General features: G+C 48.0%; 2 protein-coding genes across 2 annotated transcripts; both read left to right on the forward strand.

Annotated features, from left to right (window-relative positions):
- Positions 1–437: 437 nt before the first annotated feature.
- Positions 438–1388, forward strand: LOC128044911 (olfactory receptor 12-like). The gene has a single exon (XM_052637324.1). The coding sequence runs from the start codon at positions 438–440 to the stop codon at positions 1386–1388; it is 951 nt and encodes a 316-aa protein (XP_052493284.1).
- A 12515-nt stretch (positions 1389–13903) lies between these two features.
- LOC128044935 (olfactory receptor 12-like) lies at positions 13904–14854 on the forward strand. The gene has a single exon (XM_052637355.1). It carries the CDS (start codon positions 13904–13906, stop codon positions 14852–14854), a length of 951 nt encoding a protein of 316 aa, XP_052493315.1.
- The last annotated feature ends 8674 nt before the right edge of the window (positions 14855–23528 follow it).

The following is a 23528-nucleotide window of genomic DNA, read 5'->3' on the forward strand; positions in this document are numbered from 1 at the left end:
TTGATGATTTCTGAAATTAAAAATCAGTAAAATGGGGGTGGAAGGTGCAGGATTAGATACTTGAGCAGGTGCGGGAATGGCACAGCTCAGGACCATCCCCGTGGGAAGGGAGAGCATGTCCTGCAAAACAAGGACAAGGAGATGGGAGCCGTCCTTACGCTGGAGACTCTCAGCTCAGCAGGACCCCTGGGGCCATCTCATAGAGTGACTGTTTCAAGCATACTCAGGATTAGTAAATCAGAGGAAATGTTTACATTTCAGGTCGATCTGGGCTCATCTGGAGAACTGTGTAGCTGGTGGTCTCTTCGTCAGTGAACAGTAAGGTGCTGAAGGGCCCCTGTTATCCAAGAGAAAATGACCTGGTGACCTAGACTGACTTACCCTTGCTGTCTCCACTTGCTCTCTGCTGTCCAACCCTTGTTGCCCAGCGCGGGGCCATGCAACCCCCCCAAAATGGAAACCTCTCAGAGATGCCTCTGCAGGAATTTGTGCTGGAGGGATTTGAGGGAGGTCTGCAGACCCAGACCCTGCTCTTTGCTCTGTTCCTGGCCCTGTATGTGGTGGCTGTCCTGGGGAACCTCACCATGATGGTGGTCATCACCCTAGATGCCCGTCTGCACTCCCCGATGTACTTCTTCCTCAAGAACCTCTCCTTTGTGGACCTGTGTTACTCATCTGTCATCGCCCCCAAGGCCCTGGTCAACTTCCTGTCCTCCTCCAAGCTCATCACCTTTGCAGGCTGTGCCACCCAGTTCTTCTTCTTCTCCATGATGGGCACCACTGAGGCATTCCTCCTGGCCGTGATGGCCTATGACCGCTTCGTGGCCATCTGCAGCCCCCTGCGCTACCCCATCTCCATGTGCCCCTCAGTCTGTGCCCGCCTGGTGCTGGGCTCCTACTGTGGAGGTTGCTTCAATTCCATCCTGCAGACCAGCTTCACATTCAGCCTCCCGTTCTGCAGCTCCAACCACATCGACCACTTCTTCTGTGATGTGATCCCCCTGCTCCAGCTCACTTGTGCCAACACAGCCATCAACAAGCTAGTCATGTTTGGCCTTTGTGGCCTCATCATCGTGGGCACCACCCTCGTGGTCCTCACCTCCTATGGCTACATCACCGTGACCATCCTGAGGATGCGCTCAGGAGGAGGGAGGCACAAGCTCTTCTCCACCTGCGGCTCCCACATGACAGCCGTGTCCCTCTTTTACGGGACTGTGTTTGTCATGTACGCCCAGCCAGGAGCTGTGGCGTCCATGGAGCAGGGCAAGGTGGTCTCTGTCTTCTACACCCTGGTCATCCCGATGCTCAACCCCCTCATCTACAGCCTGAGAAACAAGGATGTGAAGGATGTCCTGCGGAGACTGGGCCAGAAGCACACAGCCACGTGAAGGAGGGGGACCAGAGAGACCCAGTGTCCTGAGGGCAGGACATGAGGGCTCTGGGGGAGACAGAGGTTTGGTTGGAAGTATTTGTTCTTCATTCACCCAAGTGATTCTTTCATTCATTTCATTCAACGCTGTGGCATGGACCCCACATGCAAGTGTGAGGTGAAGAGGTCAGATAAGGAACCAGAAAAATGATGGTGAGTGATGGGGCAAGACCCTAATCTTAAAGTTTGAATAACACAACTGTCAGAGCAGGGAACAGAATATTGAAACAGAAGTTATGTCCCAAGTTCAGCAACTTCCAGTGAAGGTATGTAAGTAGATAAAACTCTCAGGCCATTCCTATCCCTCCTTCCCTAAATCTACTGTAAATATGAGGTTGGTAATCTCCCCTGAACCACCTAGAAGGGGAACCTGAGGACACTCAGCCCGGCCCCTTTGTTGGTGATAGCCTGGGTCACCACAGCCAATTAGGGGGAGTTAGGAAGACCGTGCTTCCCTTCAATCCTGCAGCGGGCTGTTCCTCCCCTCCCCTCCCCCTTCTGTTCGCTGCTGCCGCCACCCAACAGGGCAGCAGAGAGCACCTGCACTCCTGCTTCAGACGCGCCTAGTGCTCCCTGCCCTGGGTTTCTCCCCTCAGACAGCAGCAGGGAGTCAACGTGGATGTCTCATACCCAAGGATCCAGTGACCTTCTGCCACACAGCCAGACTACTTCTGACCACAGAAAATGGTGCTCTGTCAGCTCAAACATCTCTGAAGGTCCTGATGGCTGCCCTAGAGACAGGAGATGGACAGAGAACATGCCCTTTCTTGGCAGAGAGCACAGCTCCCTGCTCTCTGTCCCACACTCCCTGGGACATCCTGGACCCTCTGTCTTGACCTGCCCAGTCAGAGCTCCACCGTCATGCTCCATGGACCCAACACACTGCCTGGATTCAGAGCCCAGTGGCCTCATTACGCCTCCCTTGGGTGGGGTCATCCACCCCCATGGTCACCATGAGGAGGCGGCCCTGTGGACACAGGGGTGCTCTCTACCCTGGATGGTCAGTAGGGATGTGTCCTGCCTCTCTAACCACAACTCTCCATCTTCTCTGCCTGCTCGGGAGGACTGTGGGGAGAGGCTGACAGCTGATTTATCTGATCGCTGCTCACAGGTGCTCCGTCGGAAGCTACTCCAAGGTGTCTGCTTGATTCTTGTCCCATTTGTCTCATCCCTGAGCACGCTGACATATATTACTCTTTTCCTCTGATATAATGCATTTCTTTCCTTGAGAAGTTCCCACAGTGTTCTGCTCCGTGTCTGGCATGCCTTGGCATCTTCTCATGCTACACGACTGTTCCTTCTTCCAAATTCTGCCCCCCGTTCTCCGCTAGTCGCCCTCCTCCTCTTCCTCCCAGCCTTTCCCCTCCTCCTCCTCCTCTCTCTTCTTACATTTCTCTTCCTCCTCCTCCTTTTTTTCTATTTCTCCTTCCTCTCCTCCTTCTTCTCCCTTCTCCTCTCTCTTATTCTTCCTTCATTCTGTGGATTTTCAAAAGGATGTTCCTGGATTTATAATATCTTAATCTTAATTCCTGGACTTCTAATATCTTAGGGCCTTCCCTGGTGACTCAGCTGGGAAAGAATCTGCCTGCAATGCAGGAGACCCCAGTTCAATTCCTGGGTCAGGAAGATCCCCTGGAGAAGAGATAAGTTACCAGCTTCGATATTCTTGGGCTTCCCTTGGGCCTCAGACGGTAAAGGATCTGCCTGCAACGAGGGAGACCTGGATTTGATCCCTGGGTTGAGAAGATTCCCTGGAGGAGGGCATAGCAACCCACTCCAGTATTCTTGCCTGGGAAATCCCAAGGATAGAGAAGCCTGGTGGGCTACAGTCCATGGGGTCACAAAGATTCGGACATGACTAAGTGACTAAGAGCAGCACATAGAATCTGAATCCAAAATGAGAAAAGGAAACATTTTTTCTCTTACAGGATAGTACAATTATCATCGATATGTAAATTTAATTATACATATGATAAGGGATTAGTGGTTCTAGTAGAAGAGCATTAATTCTGACTTTGGAATAAATTTAGGAAGTTCATCAGATAGTCCATGGAGTAGAAATTCTCCGGTAGTCTGGGAAACATGACTTCTAAAAGCCCTGCACATCCCCACTTGTCTGTGTCACCCAGATTTCAGATTGTAGTGAACATCTCTTTACAATTTTACCAGCAGCTTATTTGGTTTGTTCACCCTATACATGCATTGCATCCTGTGCCACATTGCAGGTTCTCAGCACATGTCTCCTGGCTGATTTTAACTTGAGTTCAGTGCTAACTAGCCATTGTACTCTGAAATACGCCTGACATACCTCTAGTTGTCTTAATTAAGTGTAGAATGAACATCTTAAATTTGAAGACCATGTTGTAGTTTTAATTCTGTTTCCTTACTTTTTTAAAAGATTCACAATTTTCATTGTGTTTGAAATAACATTTCTGTTGTAACCAACTATAAGTGTACAGCTTGTTGGTGATGTTCAGTTGCTAAGTCACGTCCAACTCTTTGTGACCCTGTGAACTGCAGCACACCAGACTTCAGACTTCCCTGTCCTTCACTGTCTCCCTGAGTTGGCCCACACTCATGTCCATTGAGCTGCTGATGCCAACCATCCAACCATCATAGGTGAACAGTTTAGTATTGCTCAATGTATTCACCTTGTTGTGTAACAGATCTCCAGAAATTTTTCATCCTGCAAAACTGAACTGCATGCCCCTTCAGCAACAACTCCTTATTTCCCCCTTACCTCCACCACTGAGAGCCAACATTTACTTTCTATCTCTAGGAAAGTGCCTACTTTAAATTCCACAGGCAAGTAAAACACAGAATATGCCTTTTTCTCTCTGGTTATCTCACTTGGCATAATTTTTTCAAGGTTCATTCATATTGCTGTAAATGAACATATTTTCATATTTTAAAGGTTGAATAACATTCCATCATGTATATACACCACATTTGGCTTATCTATTCATCTATCATTTTGCTTAACTATTCAACACCTAGGTTACTTCTACCTTTCACCTATTGTCAAGAAGGCTGCTATTGTTGTCCAAATATCTCTTATAGATACTGCTTCCTAAGTTCATACATGCAGTTACTGGATCATATAGTAAATGTTTTTTAATCTGGGAGAAAATCTCCAAAGTACTTTCCATAGTAGTTGTGTCAATTTACAGTCCCATCAACAGTGCAAAAATCTTCCAATTTCTCCACTTCCTAGTCAGCCTATCTTCTCTTTGTTTCTTTTTAAGAGTAGCCATTTTAATACTTGTGAAGTAGTTATCACATTGCTGTTTTTTATTTTAATGTCACAGAAAATCAGTAAGGAAACAGTGCTTTTAAATGACTTATTATACCAGATAGAATGAATTGCTATCTACAGAATATTTTATCCCCAAACAGCAGAATACACATTCTTCAAAGTGCATGTGGAATATCCTCTAGGGCAGATCACATGCAAGGCCACTGGATAAGTCTCAAGAACTTCAAGAATATTGAAACCATAACACACCTTTTTTCTGACCACAAAGGTATGAAACTAGAAACCAACTACAAGAGAAAAAAACTGCCAAACACCCCACAAACACAGAGGCTTAAACAATATGTTCCTAAACCACCTGTAGGTCAGTGAATTAATCAGAAGAAATTTTTAAAATACCTGGAGTCAAAGGAAAAGGAAAACACACCCATCAAAAGTCTATGTGATGCAGCTAAAATGGTTCTAAGAGTGAAGTTTGTAGCAATAAAATCTGATTCATAAAATAAGAAAAATATCCAACAAACAATCTAATCTTACACCAAAAGAGAATAGAAAAAGAGAATAAACAAAATCCAAATTTACCAGAAGAAACAAAATAATAAAAGTCAGACCAGGGACTTCCTTGGAAGTGCAGTGGTCAAGACTTCATCTTCCAATGCTTAGGGTGCAAGTTTGATTCCTAGTTGGGGAGCTAAGTTCCCACATGCCTTGGGGCCAAAAAAAAAAAAAAAAAAAAAACCATAAAACAGAAGCAATGTTGTAACAAATTCAATCCAGACTTTACAAGTGGTCCACATCAAAAAAATATTTTTAAAATATCAAGCCACAAATAAATAAATCAGGCTTTAAAAAAATAGAAAAGATCAATGAAACCATAATTGATTCTTTGAAAAGATAAACTAAGTTGATAAGCCTTTAGCCAGATACATTAAGAAAACAGAGAAGGCCCAAATAAATAAGCTCAAGTATGAAACACGGAGAAGGCAATGGCACCCCACTCCAGTACTCTCACCTGGGAGGAGCCTGGTGGGCTGCAGTCCATGGGGTCGGTAAGAGTCCGACACGACTGAGCAACTTCACTTTCACTTTCCACTTTCATGCGTTGGAGAAGGGAATGACAACCCACTCCAGAGTTCTTGCCTGGAGAATCCCAGGGACTGGGGAGCCTGGTGGGCTGCCGTCTATGGGGTCGCACAGAGTTGAACACGACTGAAGCGACTTAGCAGCAGCAGCAGCATGAAACAGGAGAAGCTACAACCAACACGACAGAAATGCAAAACATTTTAAGAGATTACTATGACCTGTTATAAGGCAATAAAACTGGCAGCCTGAAAGAACTGGGCAAGTTCACAATCGTGTGGCTTCCAAAGACTGAATTAGGAAAAAACAGAAAATCTAAAAAGGTCCAAAATGAATAAGAAGATTGAATCAGTAATGAAAAACCTAAGAAAAAAAAAGTCACAGGCCAGATGGTTTCATGGCGAATTCTACCAAACACTAAAGAATTATCAATGCCTAACTTCTCAAACAATTTCAAAGTACTGAAGAAGAGGGAACACTCTCAAACTCCTAAAGTCCAGCATTACCCTGATACAAAAGCCAGATAAGGTCACAACATGAAAATGAAACTACCAACTACTATCTCTAATGAGCATAGATGCCAAAATTCTCAACAAATTACTATAAAACTGAATTAAGCAATTAAAATTATCAGTCATATACTATATTCAAATTGGATTTATTCCTGGGGTACACACAAATAAAACAAAGTGATACAAGACACTAACAAGTTGAAGAATGCAAACTGGATGATCATCTCAGGCCCTCAGCTAGAACAGTGAAGGTATTTTGCCGACTGAGCGACTGAACTGAACTGACTGAACTGCCAGGTGAAAGCAGACTGCTTCACCGCCCTCCTGTGTCAGACCCACCATAACAAATTAACACGAAGCGTGACTAAGCACGGCCGAGAGGAGCTACCCAACTTCTGAGGTCAGAGGCAGCGGCCTAGAGCGCAAGGCTACAACGGCACAGGAATGGCCGAGAGGAGCTACCCTGTGTCCGAGGTCAGTGGCTGCCAGGAGGAGCTATCCCACGTCCGAGATTAGGGTCGGCGGCCGGGAGAAGCCACCTCGCGCCCGAGGCCAGGGGCGGTGACCCTGAGGAGCCACCCACGCCCGAGGCCAGGGCCGGCGGCCGGGAGGAGCAACCCCAGGAGCGGTGGCTGAGGAGGGCCTAGAGGAGCCATCCCACGTTGAAGGTCAGGAACGGCGGCGGTAAGGAAATACCCCTCATCCAAGGTAAGGAGCAGCGGCTGTGCTTTGCTGGAGCAGCCGTGAAGAGATACCCCCACGCCCAAGGTAAGAGAAACCCAAGTAAGATGGTAGGTGTTGCAAGAGGGCATCAGAGGGCAGACACACTGAAACCATACTCACAGAAAACTAGTCAATCTAATCACACTAGGACCACAGCCTTGTCTAACTCAATGAAACCAAGCCATGCCCACGGGGCAACCCAAGACGGGCGGGTCATGGTGGAGAGGTCTGACAGAATGTGGTCCACTGGAGAAGGGAATGGCAAACCACTTCAGTATTCTTGCCTTGAGAACCCCATGAACAGCATGAAAAGGCAAAATGATAGGATACCAAAAGAGAAACTCCCCAGGTCAGTAGGTGCCCAATATGCTACTGGAGATCAGTGGAGAAATAACTCTAGAAAGAATGAAGGGATGGAGCCAAAGTAAAAACAATACCCAGTTGTGGATGTGACTGGTGATAAAAGCAAGGTCTGATGCTGTGAAGAGCAATATTGCATAGGAACCTGGAATGTCAGGTCCATGAATCAAAGCAAATTGGGAGTGGTCAGACAAGAGATGGCAAGAGTGAACGTCGATGTTTTAGGAATCAGTGAACGAAAATGGACTGGAATGGGTGAATTTAACTCAGATGACCATTATATCTACTACTGTGGGCAGGAATCCCTCAGAAGAAATGGAGTAGCCATCATGGTCAACAAAAGAGTCTGAAATGCAGTACTTGGATGCAATCTCAAAAATGACAGAATGATCTCTGTTCGTCTACAAGGCAAACCATTCAATATCACAGTTATCCAAGTCTATGCCCCAACCAGTAACGCTGAAGAAGCTGAAGTTGAACCGTTTTACGAAGACCTACAAGACCTTTCAGAACTAACACCCCCAAAAGATGTCCTTTTCATTATAGGGGACTGGAATGCAATAGTAGGAAGTCAAGAAACACCTGGAGTAGCAGGCAAATTTGGCCTTGGAATGCGGAATGAAGCAGGGAAAAGACTAAAGAGTTTTGCCAAGAAAATGCACTGGTCATAGCAAACACCCTCTTCCAACACCACAAGAGAAAACTCTACACATGGACATCACCAGATGGTCAACACCGAAATCAGATTGATTATATTCTTTGCAGCCAAAGATGGAGAAGCTCTATACAGTCAACAAAAACAAGACCAGGAGCTGACTGTGGCTCAGATCATGAACTCCTTATTACCAAATTCAGACTCAAATTGAAGAAGGTGGGGAAAACTGCTAGACCATTCAGAAATGACCTAAATGAAATCCCTTATGATTATACAGTGGAAGTGAGAAATAGATTTAAGGGCCTAGATCTGATAGATAGAGTGCCTGATGAACTATGGAATGAGGTTCGTGACATTGTGCAGGAGACAGGGATCAAGACATCCCCATGGAAAAGAAATGCAAAAAAGCAAAATGGCTGTCTGGGGAGGCCTTACAAATAGCTGTGAAAAGAAGAGAGGCGAAAAGCCAAGGAGAAAAGGAAAGATATAAGCATCTGAATGCAGAGTTCCAAAGAATAGCAAGAAGAGATAAGAAAGCCTTCTTCACTGATCAATGCAAAGAAATAGAGGAAAAGAACAGAATGGGAAAGACTAGAGATCTCTTCAAGAAAATTAGAGATACCAAGGGAACATTTCATGCAAAGATGGGCTCGATAAAGGACAGAAATAGTCTGGACCTAACAGAAGCAGAAGGTATTAGGAAGAGGTGGCAGAATAAACAGAAGAACTGTACAAAAAAGATCTTCACGACCCAGATAATCATGATGGTGTGATCATTCATCTAGAGCCAGACATCTTGGAATGTGAAGTCAATTGGGCCTTAGAAAGCATCACTACGAACAAAGCTAGTGGAGGTGATGGAATTCCAGTTGAGCTGTTTCAAATCCTGAAAGAGGATGCTGTGAAAGTGCTGCACTCAATATGCCAGCAAATTTGGAAAACTCAGCAGTGGCCACAGGACTGGAAAAGGTCAGTTTTCATTCCAATCCCAAAGAAAGCCAATGCCAAAGAATGCTCAAACTACCACACAATTGCACTCATCTCACATGCTAGTAAAGTAATGCTCAAAATTCTCCAAGCCAGGCTTCAGCAATACATGAACCGTGAACTCCCTGATGTTCAAGCTTGTTTTAGAAAAGGCAGAGGAACCAGAGATCAAATTGCCAACATCCATTGGATCATGGAAAAAGCAAGAGAGTTCCAGAAAAACATCTATTTCTGCTTTATTGACTATGCCAAAGCGTTTGACTGTGTGGATCACAATAAACTGTGGAAAATTCTGAAAGAGATGGGAATACCAGACCACCTAACCTGCATCTTGAGAAATCTGTATGCAGGTCAGGAAGCAACAGTTAGAACTGGACATGGAACAACAGACTGGTTCCAAATAGGAAAAGGAGTACGTCAAGGTTGTATATTGTCACCCTGATTATTGAACTTATATGCAGAGTACATCATGAGAAATACTGGACTGGAAGAAACACAAGCTGGAATCAAGATTGCTGGGAGAAATATCAATAACCTCAGATATGCAGATGACACCACCCTTATGGCAGAAAGTGTAGAGGAGCTGAAAGGCCTCTTGATGAAAGTGAAAGAGGAGAGTGAAAAAGTTGGCTTAAAACTCAACATTCAGAAAACGAAGATCATGGCATCCAGCCCCATCTCTTCATGGGAAATAGATGGGGAAACAGTAGAAACAGTGTCAGACTTTATTTTTTTGTGTTCCAAAGTCACTGCAGATGGTGGCTGCAGCCATGAAATTAAAAGACGCTTACTCCTTGGAAGAAAAGTTATGACCAACCTAGATAGCATATTCAAAACAGACATTACTTTGTCGACAAAGTTCCGTCTAGTCAAGGCTATGGTTTTTCCTGTGGTCATGTATGGATGTGAGAGTTGGACTGTGAAGAAGGCTGAGTGCCAAAGAATTGATGCTTTTGAACTGTGGTGTTGGAGAAGACTCTTGAGAGTCCCTTGGACTGCAAGGAGATCCAACCAGTCCATTCTGAAGGAGATCAGCCCTGGGATTTCTTTGGAAGGAATGATGCTAAAGCTGAAGCTCCAATAGTTTGGCCACTTCATGCAAAGAGTTGACTCACTGGAAGAGACTCTGATGCTGGGAGGGATTGGGGGCAGGAGGAGAAGGGGACGACAGAGGATGAGATGGCTGGACGCCATCATGGACCCGATGAACGTGAGTCTGAGTGAACTCCGGGAGTTGGTGATGGACAGGGAGGCCTGGCGTGCTGCGATTCATGGGGTCACAAACAGTCGAACACGACTGTGCGACTGAACTGAACTGAACTGAACTGTGACTTATAACAGGCATCCATTCTCTAGCAGACCAGCAGGGATGCTGCCCTTGAAAGCTATAGGAAAATGACAACATCCTTGGCATTCTCTTCCCTGTCCCTGCATCACCCCAGTCTCAGCCCAGTCTTCGCGTGCCCTTTGTCCTTGTGTCTTTGTGTCTGTGTGTCCTTTTCTCTTCATATAAAAACACCAGTCTTTGGATTTCTGTTAGTCACTTGGTGGCGTCCGACCTTTTGTGACCCCATGGACTGTAGCCTGCCAGGCTCCTCTGTCCATGGGATTCTCCAGGCAGGAATCCCAGAGTGGGTAGCCATTCCCTTCTCCAGGGGATGTTCCTGACCCAGGGAACAAACCTGGGTCTCCTGCATTGCAGGAAGATTCTTTACAGTCTGAGCCACCAGGGAAGTCTTTTTGATTTAGGGTCCTTCTAATCCAGTACGGCCTCTTCCTAACTAATTCATTTGGAAAGACCCTATTTCCCAAGAGGGTGATAGTCCGAGTTACCAGGACTTCTCAGGTGGTGAAGAATCCACCTGCAAAGCAGGGAACCCCAGTTCAATTCCTGGGTCAGGAAGATCCCCTGGAGAAGGGATAGGCTACCCACTCCAGTGTTCATGGGCTTCCCTGCTGGCTCAAATGGTAAAGAATCCACCTGCAATGCAGGAGACCTGGGCTCGATCTCTGGGTTGGGAAGATCCCCTGGAGAAGGGAAAAGCTACCAACTCCAATATTCTGGTCTGGAGAATTCCATGGACTGTATAGTTCATGGGGTCACAGTCAGACACAACTGAGCGACCTTGCCATCCTCTTAGTGTAGTGGTTGAGTATCCCTGCTTGTCATGTGACAGACTGTGGTTTAATTCCCTGATGGGGAAACAGCATGCCCTTTGGGCTTCCCTGGTAGCTCAGCTGGTAAAGAATATGCCTATAAGGCAGGAGACTCTAGTTCAATTCCTGGGCTGGGAAGATCCCCTGGAGAAGGGATAGTCTAGCCACTTCAGTATTTTGGGGCTTCCCTGGTGGCTGAGATAGATGGTTAAGAATCTGCCTGCAATGCAGGAAACCTGGGTTCAGTCCCTGGGTTGGGAAGATCCCCTGGAGAAGAAAATGGCAACCCACTCCAGTATTCTTGCCTGGAGAATCCTGTGGACAGAGGAGCCTGGCGGTCTGCCATCCATGGTGTCGCACAGAGCCAGACACAAGTAGCAACCAGCACGTTCAGAGGCTCTACCTGCCTGCTAAGTGTGCACGTGTCAGGGTGGATGACGATGAGCCGTGGTGAGGGGAAGGAAATTCAGATCTTTGTGAGCCATTGGAAGAAAATAAGTTGTACATTTCTGGAGGAAATAGACTGTATTAATAAAAAAAAATATAAAGACAAAGCAAGCTGTCTACGCCATAATAACCCGTGATGTGGTTGTAGGACCCTAGCCCACAGAAATGTTAGCAGGAGCCCAGAATGAACGTAGGTTGAGTCGTGCTTTGGGAGAGGAAGGAGAGTGAAGGAGCAGCCGTCAGAACGGGAAACCCGTGACGCTGGCTGCGCCCACACAGGGGAACACCGCGGAGAAGTTCAGAGCTGACCCGGGAAGACCCCCTTGCTAGGCTGTCTGTTAAGTGAAGGCCCCAACTGCAAGCTAAGGACAGCATGACCTGATTCACACAAAGACCCTAAAAGAAAGGCTTCACGCACGCAGACACACACCCAACTGCTAAGAGAGGCAAGGCTTTACTGGGGCCAAAGAAAAACGCGTTTCCATTCTACCGCTCTGTGCTCAGCTTCTCAGTCATGCCTGGCTCCTTGCGGCCCCAGGGACTGTAGCCGCCAGGCTCCTCTCTCCGTGGGATTTTCCAGACAAGAATAGTGGGATGCGTTGCCACGTCTTTCTCCAGGGAATGTTCCTGACCCAGGGATGGAACTCCCATGTCCTACACTGACAGGTGGGTTCTTTACCACTAGCGCCACCCGGGAAGCCCCCATTGTCCTGTAGCGCATCTTAATTTTTGAATGTCATCAAGCATGTGTTTATTCTGAAATTTCACACACAGACACACACACACACAGGGAGAATTTTAGACACGCCAGCAACAACAAAAACAAAGAACAGAGGGGATTCGGAGTCCATTTCCACGTCCCATTTTTCAAGGGGGAAAGGATGTGCTCACATTTCAGGCCTGTGAAGGCAGTCTCTGTGTCTGGAGTAGAGAGGGCCGTGTGCTGGCCTGGGCACAGACTGCCCACCTGCCCCCCTTCCTCACACTGACGACCTCCAAGGATGGGCAGGAGTGAGGGCTGAGGGCCAGGAGGTCACGCCTGCCCCCTGGGGAGACCCATCCAAGGAGGGGCACTGGGTCCCTCTAACTGGTCTGTGTTCCTCTCCTGTTGGCCCCTCACTGCTTGCTGAAGACTTCAGGCTTCCTGTCTGTCCTGCCTTGGGTCGAGAGGGGTCAGGGGAAGATTGGCCTCGGGACTGCAGCTCCTGGGACCTGGGGGTTGGGAGCCCCAGTGCACTCAGAGCCCAAGCCTCACCTAATTGGCCATCAGAGGCCTTGAGTCCCAGCCCTGCAGGTAGAGAACGCCTTGCCCCGCCGAGTGGCCCAGAGGTGTGGGCAGTGCATGGACGGGCAGGTGAGCTTCCTCCAGGATCCAGTAGTTCCCACTCCAGAATCCGGGGCACCAGTCCAATGCTCCCTGAGACCCCAGGTACCCCCTAGGAACCCCTCATTCTCCCTTCACCACACAGGAAGGCAGAGCTGACAGGGCAGTAGACAGGGGTCCTGGTGCCGACTGATTATCATCAGTGCAGACCTGGGTCAAGAGCTCAGGAGCCCCTGGGAGAGCAGTTCCTGGCTGTGTGGGGCTGGCCAGTCACAGCCCTCACCTGGACAAGGTAAGGTCAGGGCAGCCACCCTCAGGGTGCAGGAGTGGGGGAGACCATGTGGGTAAGGGGGCAGGGCCGTGTATACAGTAAGCACTCAGGTCTGCTCTCGGCAGGGCAAGTGCCTGGCCAGCCCTGGACTCATCTCACGGATAACGCCCCAGTCCAGGCTCAGAGGCAGTGATGCTTAGATGGGAACCCTGGCGTGCAGGGGAGAGAAACAGGAAGCACCCTCATTAGCCCAGGGAGACCCAGCCCCTACGCTGCTCCCGGCCTGTCCAAGACCTGGTGGGAAGAGGCGCCCAGGACACATGTCTGAGATTCATGAAGAGTACACGAAGGGGCAGAGAGTGCAGGATTAGATACGTGAGAAAAAGCGGAAAGCTGGCAGCGTCGCTGAAAAGACAGGCAGCTGCAGTGCCATTTCTGCACTCCAGACTCAGCTCTGCAACCGTCCTGGCACCCCACCAACTCCGCGGTGACTATTCAGAGTCCCCACAGCCTGAGTGCTCCCTGCATATTTGTGAATTAGCGAGTCAGAGAAAATGTTGTCTTTTCAGGTCAGTCTGAGCTTGTCTGGAGGACTGGGCACTGAGGGGTCCCTGTGCTTCAAGAGAGTATGACCTTGTAACCCTCACCTCCTCCCTCTCCCTGCCTCCCGCCTGCTCTCTGCCCCGTGTTCCCCAGCTCAGGGCCATGGCACCCCACAGAAATGGAAACCTCTCAGAGATGCCTCTGCAGGAGTTTGTGCTGGAGGGATTTGAGGGAGGTCTGCAGACCCAGACCCTGCTCTTTGCTCTGTTCCTGGCCCTGTATGTGGTGGCTGTCCTGGGGAACCTCTCCATGATGGTGATCATCACCCTGGATGCCCGTCTGCACTCCCCGATGTACTTCTTCCTCAAGAACCTCTCCTTTGTGGACCTGTGTTACTCATCTGTCATCGCCCCCAAGGCCCTGGTCAACTTCCTGTCCTCCTCCAAGCTCATCACCTTTGAGGGATGTGCCACCCAGTTCTTCTTCTTCTCCATGATGGGCACCACTGAGACTCTCCTCCTGGCCGTGATGGCCTATGACCGCTTCGTGGCCATCTGCAGCCCCCTGCGCTACCCCATCTCCATGCGCCCCTCGGTCTGTGCCCGCCTGGTGCTAGGCTGCTACTGCGGGGGCTGCTTCAACTCTGGGGTGCAAACGATCCTCACATTCAGCCTCCCGTTCTGCAGCTCCAACCACATCGACCACTTCTTCTGTGATGTGATCCCCCTGCTCCAGCTCACTTGTGCCAGCACGGCCGTAAATGAGCTGGCCTTGTTTGGCCTGTGTGGCCTCATCATCATGGGCACCACCCTCGTGGTCCTCACCTCCTATGGCTACATCACAGTGACCATCCTGAGGATGCGCTCAGGAGGAGGGAGACACAAGCTCTTCTCCACCTGCGGCTCCCACATAACGGCCGTGTCCCTCTTTTATGGGACCCTTTTTGTCATGTATGCCCAGCCGGGAGCTGTGGCGTCCATGGAGCAGGGCAAGGTGGTCTCCGTCTTCTACACCCTGGTCATCCCGATGCTCAACCCCCTCATCTACAGCCTGAGAAACAAGGACGTGAAGGATGCCCTGTGGAGACTGGGGCAGAGACACACACCCACGTGACGGAGGGTGACTAGAGAGACCCAGTGTCCTGAGGAGAGGACAAGGGGACTTGAGGGGAGGCACTGGGTGTGGTTTGAGGAATTCATTCTTTATTCGTCTAATTCATTCTTTCATCCAGCATTTTATCCAGCCCATCTTTGAAGCACATCATGGACCACACACTACAAGTGTGAGATGCAGAGATGAATAAGGAATCGTGTTTGCCACAAAAGATCTAATGGCCCACAGTGGGGCAAGACGCTAACTTGAAGTTTGTGTAACACGGTGGGCAGAGTCATGACCTGGGGGTCTTTGGAGCTCAGTATGGGTCCCAGTTCCACATCAGTTGGTGAAGGTATGTGGACTAGACAAACTCTCTGGCTTTATCTCTCACTTCTTTATCAAATCTAATGGAAATATGTACCCAGCAATCTACCCTGGGACAACTAGCAGGAGGCGTCAGGACACTCAGCCTGGCCCCTTCCTTGGTGATGGCCTGGGCATCCCCACAGCCCATTAGGGGAGTTAGGAAGACCATGCTTTCCCTCAATCCTGCAGCAGGGCTGTTCCTCCCCTCCCCATTCTGTTCACTGATGCCACCACCCAACAAGGCAGCAGGGAGCACCTGTGCTCCTGCTTCAGACGCTCCTAGTGCTCCCTGTCCTGGGTTTCTCCCCTCAGACAGCAGCTGGGAGCCCCAGGGAGCCAACGTGGATGCCTGACACCCAAAGTTCACCATCCAACCTGACAGGTGTTACTGTCCTGACTACTTGTGACCCTAAGAAATGGGGCCTTGTCAGCACAGACATCTCTGAATAAGGATGGAGGTCCTGGCACTGCTGCAGAGAGCAGGGGGTGGAGAGGGAGGGGGCACCTTCTTGGCAGAGGCACAGCTCCCTGGCCCTCTGTCCCGCACTCCCTGGGGCAGCTGGGAGTCCCATTCAGGGCTCCAGGCCCCTGCTCCGTGCAGCCAACACACAGCCTGGACCCGGGGCCTATCGTGTCTCCCTGTGGGAGAGTCGCCCACTCCCGTGGTCACTCCTAGGAGGTGGTCCTCTGGACACGAGGGGGGTCTGTTCCCTGTAGGGGCCGGGGGACGAGCCCTGCCCCTCTCATGACAGCTCTCCACCCGCTCTCTCCCTGCGCCAGGGGGCAGGGGAGGGGCTGACAGCTAAGTTATCAGACTGCTGCCCCCCATTACTCAAGTGGAACCTCCTCCAGGCTTCCTGCTGGGTTCCCATTCACATTGTCTTTGGGCTTCAAAACTAGTTCTGCGTCTGCCATAGATTATTGCATTCATCTGATAACAAAAGTTTACTTGAGGGTTCCCCAAGCATCCTGCTCCGCAGCGACAGCCCTTGCTGGCGTCTCATGGTACAGCTCTTCCCTCTCACACGCACTATCCTCTGCCTGCCTGCTGTGATTTTTTTTGTCATTTCATGGAACGTTAGAGGAATATTCTTGGGTCTTCTACTTGATCCAAATTTGGGATATGCATACATATAATATATATTCATTCCATGCACAAGTGTAGATTTATCTTAATTCTGTAGAATTTAAAGTTATACATAGTAAGAAATCACTTAAGGGTACATAGTAAAACAGCATCTGTCCTGAATTAGGAATAAATAAAAGGTCTGACTTTAGATGGAACAAAAACTTGACAATAGTCTGCAGGAGAAATGTAAAATAAACAACAACAACAAAAAAAAAAAAAACAGAAAATCGTAGATTGTTTCTTCCTAAATTGCCTGCATTTCAGATTGTGGTGATGGACACAGCCCAATGTCAGAGGCAATTCATTTCGCTTTCTTCATCTTATGCAATGTTTTGTATGCCAGCTCCACAGAGTAGATTCTCAGTGGCACATATCTACTGGATGATTATAATTTGAGTTCTTTGTTAACTAGTCATTGAACTCCAAAATATACTTGGCATAGCGTTATAGTTATGAGCTTGGATTTGGCAGTGATTTCCTGGATATAATTGAAAAGCACAGGAAACAAAAGTGCAAATAGACACAAGGGACCGCATCAAACCCCAAATATCTGTGCATTAAAGACTTAAATAACAGTGTGAAAAGGCAGCCTGTGGGATGGGAGAGAATGACTGCAACTCTTATGTCTGATATGGGGTAACATCCAGAGTGTGTGAAGAATTCCTACAACTTAAGACAAATAATCCTGTTAAAAGTGAGCAGAGGATTTGAATAGTCATTTCACCAAAGATGATCTACAGATGGGCAACAAACATATGAGAAGATGCTCATCATCACTGATCCCTGAGGAAATGGAAATCAAAACCGCAAGGACATACCGCTCACATCCATGAGAATGGCTAGTATCAGAAGCAAAAAAAGAAAAACAGGAGAAATATAACCAGTGCTGTAAAGGGTGCAGATCAGTTGGAGCCCTTCTGCACTGTCGGTAGACAGTAAAGTGATGCAATCATTATGGGCAGAATTTCCCCAAAAACCTGAAAAGAGAGTCACCACGTGATCCACGTTTGAGAATGTATCCAAAATAATTAGAGACAGCTCTCTAAGAGGTATCCGCACACCCAAGTACATAGCAGCTTTATTTGTGGTGGCCAAACGGTGGAAGCAAGCCACGTGTTTGTTGTGGACGAGATGATGAACAAAAGGATGCACATACCTATGAAGGAAAGGCACCCGCCTTAAAAGGGGTGGAGACCCTGTCACCAGACGCAACGCAGATGAAGCTTAGGACATTGTGCTAGTGAAATCAGCCGGACACAAAAAGACAAACGCTGCATGATTCTAACATGAAGTCACATTCACAGAGACAGAAGGGAGAAAGGTGGTTCTCAGTGGTGAGGTAAGGAGGGGAGGGGGCCGCATAGAGAATTGTTTTTAAGGGGGATGAGTCCAAGATTGGAGAAGGCAATGGCACCCCACTCCAGTACTCTTGCCTAGAAAATCCCATGGGTGGAGGAGCCTGGTAGGCTGCAGTCCATGGAGTCGCTGAGTCAGACACGACTGAGCAACTTCACTTTCACTTTTCACTTTCATGCACTGGAGAAGGAAATGGCAACACACTCCAGTGTTCTTGCCTGGAGAAACCCAGGGACGGGGGAGCCTGGTGGGCTGCTGTCTATGGGGTCGCACAGAGTCAGACACAACTGGAGTGACTTAGCAGAGTCCAAGATAAAACATTCTGGAGACTTGTTGTGCAGAAATGTAGATATACAAAACACTACTGAGCTAAGTGGGTTTCTCCAGTGGTGCTAGCAGTAAGGAGCCCGCCTGCCAGTGCAGGAGACATGAGGCGCAGGTTTGAGCCCTAAGTCAGGGAGATCCCCTGAAGGAGGGCATGGCAATCCACCCCAGTACCCTTGCCTGGAGAATCAGTCCATGGGATCGCAAAGAGTTGGACATGAAGTGACTGAGCAGGCACTGAACTGTACACTGAAAACTATTTACAATTTTCAAGATTTCTTTGTGGTCAAAAAATATACAACATGAAATTAACCACTGCAGTCTTGCCTCGCTGCTCTGATTAGGACTTCCAGTACCGTGTTGAATAGACATGGTGAGCGTGGACATGCTGTCTTGTTTCTGATCTCAGTGGGAAAGCTTTTGGGCTTTGATCAAGTATGAAGTTAGCTGTGGGCTTTTCATATATGGCTTTCATTATGTTTAGGGATGTTTCTCCTGTTACTACTTCATTGAGGTTTTTTTTTTTTTTAATGTCAGGGTGTTGAATGTTGTCAAATGCTTTTTTGAATCAGTTGAATCATCGTGTGGGGGTGGGGATTGGGGGGTAGTTATCCTTCATTCTGTTAATGGGGTATAGACAGTGATTGATTTTCTAAAAACACCTCTTATCATGGCATCCGGTCCCATCACTTCATGGCAAATAGATGGGAAAACAGTGGAAACAGTGTCAGACTTTATTTACTTGGGCTCCAAAATCATTGCAGATGGTGACTGCAGCCATGAAATTAAAAGACACTTACTCCTTGGAAGGAAAGTTATGACCAACCTAGATAGCATATTCAAAAGCAGAGACATTACTTTGCCGACTAAGGTCCGTTTAGTCAAGGCTATGGTTGTTCCTGTGGTCGTGTATGGGTGTGAGAGTTGGACTGTGAAGAAGGCTGAGCACTGAAGAATTGATGCGTTTGAGCTGCGGTGTTGGAGAGGACTCTTGAGAGTCCCTTGGACTGCAAGGAGATCCAACCAGTCCATTCTGAAGGAGATCAGCCCTGGGATTTCTTTGCAAGGAATGATGCTAAAGCTGAAACTCCTGTACTTTGGCCACCTCATGCGAAGAGTTGACTCATTGGAAAAGACTCTGATGCTGGGAGGGATTGGGGGCAGGAGGAGAAGGGGCTGACAGAGGATGAGATGGCTGGATGGCATCACCGACTCGATGGACGTGAGTTTGAGTGAACTCCGGGAGGTGGTGATGAACAGGGAGGCCTGGCATGCTGCGATTCACGGGGTCGCAAAGAGTCGGACACGACTGAGCGACGGAACTGAACTGAACTTACATTCTAGCTCTGAAGTGACCTTCTATCCTGCCTCTTTTCGTCTCTTCCCCATCCCTCTCTCTCTCTCTCTCAGTGGAGAAAGAGACAGATAGATAGATGATAGATAGAAAGTTTTGTCATTCAAGTGTATTTCTGTAGAAAATGTGGAATTGGGCATGTTGTATCACATGTTGTATCACTGACACAAATTTAAAAAGGAAAATCCATAATAATTTTCAAACACAATGTACCTCCATGCCCCCGACCCCACCAGGATACAGGGCTTTGCCATCTCCTCTTGGCTACTCATCAGCCTTGACCGATGGGCCCCTTACCTCCACTTTGATTCTTTTCAGCCCATTTTCAATGCCATTGGCAAAGAAATATGATAGAAAAAGAAGGAAAGTCAAATGAAAATACTTTGATAAATTACTGGAACCCATTTGCTGTTAGGAAATCAAAGTAAAAGAGAAGAGAGTAACCGATCCACCAGGAGGCAAAAGGATGAGGAAAACAGGGACTCCCACACTGCTGGATGCTCTTCACCGGTGCGATCATTTTGAGATGAGTGGCCGGATGAGTGGACAAAGAAGGAAGAATTTCATACGATGCCATTGCTCACCAAGAACAGAGAAAGGACAGAATGATTTACAGCAAGAACAATTCACACGCCTGTCCTTGTGAAAGTTGTGGACAGTCCAGACACACAGGCTTGGTGAAGAAACTGCAACAGAGGAGAGGGCTTGTCATGGGTAACCTCCCTGCTGGCCCTCAGCCAATCCTGTGTCACTAGGGCACTGATAGGTGCTTCAGTCCCACGGAACCAGAGCCTCTTAAAAGGGAAGGCCTCCATCCTTTGAGTAGAGTAACTCGTTAACAAAAAGAAAGATGCAAGAAAAAGAACCTCCATAATGTAAGATTAATATGAAAGTTAACGAGGTTGAGAAACAATATGCCTTTCTACTCAGGAATCCACTTCCAGATGTATACACTTTGGAGGGGGAAAAGGTCCATTACATAATTTTAATTATTGAAAAACCAAATTAAAAAAGGAAATGGAAGTAACCTAAAAGTCTCTGTAAAAAAGACCCCACAAGTAGTTGGGGGCATAATTTCACTTTTAAAACAATTGAAATAAGTGAACTAGAACATGGAAGGATTGGGAAGTGTGACCAACGTCCCTGCAGAGTGCCTTTGGACACAGAGCTGGAGAGGTGACACAGCCCTGAGACAGGAGAGTGAAGGTGTATTGCTGACCTTGCCAGGTGAAAGCAGACTGCCTCTCCACCCTCCTGCATCAGTCACCAGGACCACCACAACTAGGTAACACGAACTTGGTGACTTACAGCAACAAGAATTGACTCTCTCACAGGCCTGGAGGATGGATGTTCAAAATCAAGCTGTCAGCAGTGTCTGCTGCCCATGAAAGTTCTAGGAAAACATACGCCTCTTCCTGGAGGCTCCTGGTATCCTTGACATCCCTTCCTTCCCCTTTGCTGCACCATTCCAACCTCTGCCCAGGCTTCACATGCCCTTAGTCCCTGTGTCTTTGTGTCTCTGTATCATTTCCTCTTCCTAAAAGGACACCAGTCATTGGATTTAAGGACCTTTTAATCCAGCATGATCTCATGCTAACTTATTTGGAAGGACCTTATTTCCAAATGAGGTCACATTCTGCATTCCAAAGTAGATGATTTGGGTGGAGGAGATATTATTTGCCTTTGTACATGATCTTCCATATGCTTCCGTACACTCTGCAGTTGCTGAGGGTGCTGCTCTGTCCACGTCAAGTAGGTCCATATGGTTGATATTTTAATTCAGTTCAAACATCAACATTCAGAAAATGAAGATCACAGCATCTGGTCCCGTCACTTCATGGGAAATAGATGGGGAAACAGTGGAAACAGTGTCAGACTTTATTATGTGGGGCTCCAAAATCACTGCAGATGGTGATTGCAGCCATGAAATTAAAAGACACTTACTCTTTGGAAGAAAAGTTATGACCAACCTAGATAGCATATTCAAAAGCAGAGACATTACTTTGCCAACAAATGTCCGTCTAGTCAAGGATATGGTTTTTCCTGTGGTCATGTATGGATATGAGAGTTGGACTGTGAAGAAAGCTGAGCGCCAAAGAATTGATGCTTTTGAACTGTGGTGTTAGAGAAGACTCCTGGGAGTCGCTTGGACTGCAAGGAGGTCCAACCAGTCCATTCTAAAGGAGATCAGCCCTGGGTGTTCTTTGAAAGGAATGATGCTAAAGCTGAAACTCCAGTACTTTGGCCACTTCATGAGAAGAGTTGACTCATTGGAAAAGCCTCTGATGCTGGGAGGGATTGGGGGCAGGAGGAGAAGGGGCTGACAGAGGATGAGATGGCTGGATGGCATCACCGACTCGATGGACGTGAGTTTGAGTGAACCCCGGGAGATGGTGATGGACAGGGAGGCCTGGTGTGCTTCGATTCATGGGATCACAAAGAGTCGGACACGATTGAGCGACTGAACTGAACTGAACATGGTATTTATTAGCTGCTTATTATTTGATAATTGTTTTATCAATTACTAAGAGAGGTATACAAAATATCAACTATGATTTGGATATACGCATTTGTTTTTAATTCCATCAGTTTTTGTTTTATACATTTAAAGTTTCTATTCAGTTCAGTTCAGTTTAGTCGCTCAGTCGTGTCCGACTCTTTGCGACCCCATGAATCGCAGCACGCCAGGCCTCCCTGTCCATCACCAATTCCCGGAATTCACTCAGACTCACGTCCATCGAGTCCGTGATGCCATCCAGCCATCTCACCCTCTGTCATCCCCTTCTCCTGCCCCCAATCCCTCCCAGCATCAGAGTCTTTTCCAATGAGTCAACTCTTCGCATGAGGTGGCGAAAGTATTGGAGTTTCAGCTTTAGCATCATTCCTTCCAAAGAAATCCCAGGGCTGATCTCCTTCAGAATGGACTGGTTGGATCTCCCTGCAGTCCAAGGGACTCTCAAGAGTCTTCTCCAACACCACAGTTCAAAAGCATCAATTCTTCCTATTAGTCATATACAAATTTTTTAATTTTCACATTATCCAGTTGAATTTAACTTTGTGAAATGCCTCTTTATAAACTTTTTTCCTGAACCCTACTTTGTGTAATAATTATTGAGCCACATCAGCATTCTTTTTCTTAGAATGTTTGTAATACAACTTTTTCAGGCTTTTATTTATATACTGTCTTTACCTTTGTCCTTTGGTTTTTATTTCTATTCCAAATTAAAATATTTTTTAAACAGATACCTTTACTCGTTATGGACTGAGTGCATGACCCCATGAAGCATAGAGATAGCTGTGCTGCTGCCCCAGGGAAGTATTTCCTGCATGCCACCCTCCTCATCACTATACAAGGGTGGAGGTGGAGGAGAGCAGGGGCCGTGGGCCAGGAGATCACACCGGCTGCCTGGGGAGACTTTTCAGAGGAGGGGCACTGGGTCCCTCTAACTTGTGTTCCTCCCCTGCTGGACACCCACTGCTTCCTGAGGACCTCAGGCTTCCCGCTTCCCCTGCCTTGGGCCGAGGGGGCTCAGGGGAAGATTGGCCTCAGGACTGCAGCTTCCTGGGACCCAGGGAGTTGTGAGGCCCAGTGCACTCAGAGCCCAAGTCTCACCTAATTGGCCATTTGTGGCCTCAAGTCCCAGGTGTGACAGGTGGAAGAGGATCTTCCCCAGCAGGCACCCCCAGGGTCCAGGCACCTCACAGACGATGGGACAAGATGTAGAGGGGCAGGTGAGCTGAGTTCATCCCCTTCTCTGCTTGCACCAAGCCCCAGGGACCTCCTGCAGCCAGACTCCTGGTGGGACCCCAAGCGCCCCCTCCCACCCTTGGTTCCCTGCACAGGAAGCCAGAGGCAGGAGAGGCAGGAGTCCTCAGTGTCCACTGGTCTTCGTCAGCAGACCCGGATCAGGAGCTTAGGAGACCCTGGGAAACCAGATCCTGGCTGTATGCACTTGGGTGTATCATGACCCTCACCTGGAAAAGGTAAGACCAAGGCAGCCGCCCACCAGGGCTGCAGGAGGGTAAGGGCGGCAGGGTTCTGTCTCCACTAAGCAGCCAGGGCTTGTCCTCAGCAGCTGGAGTGATGTCCACTCCCCTGCCTCCCTACCCCGACCTCAGCTTCAAGGTTGTGAAAGTAGCACCTCTTTAGCCAGTGAATGAGT

The sequence above is a fragment of the Budorcas taxicolor genome, chromosome 3, assembly GCF_023091745.1.
Source record: "Budorcas taxicolor isolate Tak-1 chromosome 3, Takin1.1, whole genome shotgun sequence".
Classification (NCBI taxonomy): domain Eukaryota; kingdom Metazoa; phylum Chordata; class Mammalia; order Artiodactyla; family Bovidae; genus Budorcas; species Budorcas taxicolor.

Bases quoted from the DNA above. Each gene is read 5' to 3' on its own strand.
- LOC128044911 (XM_052637324.1), top strand. From the start codon at position 438: ATGCAACCCCCCCAAAATGGAAACCTCTCAGAGATGCCTCTGCAGGAA.
- LOC128044935 (XM_052637355.1), top strand. From the start codon at position 13,904: ATGGCACCCCACAGAAATGGAAACCTCTCAGAGATGCCTCTGCAGGAG.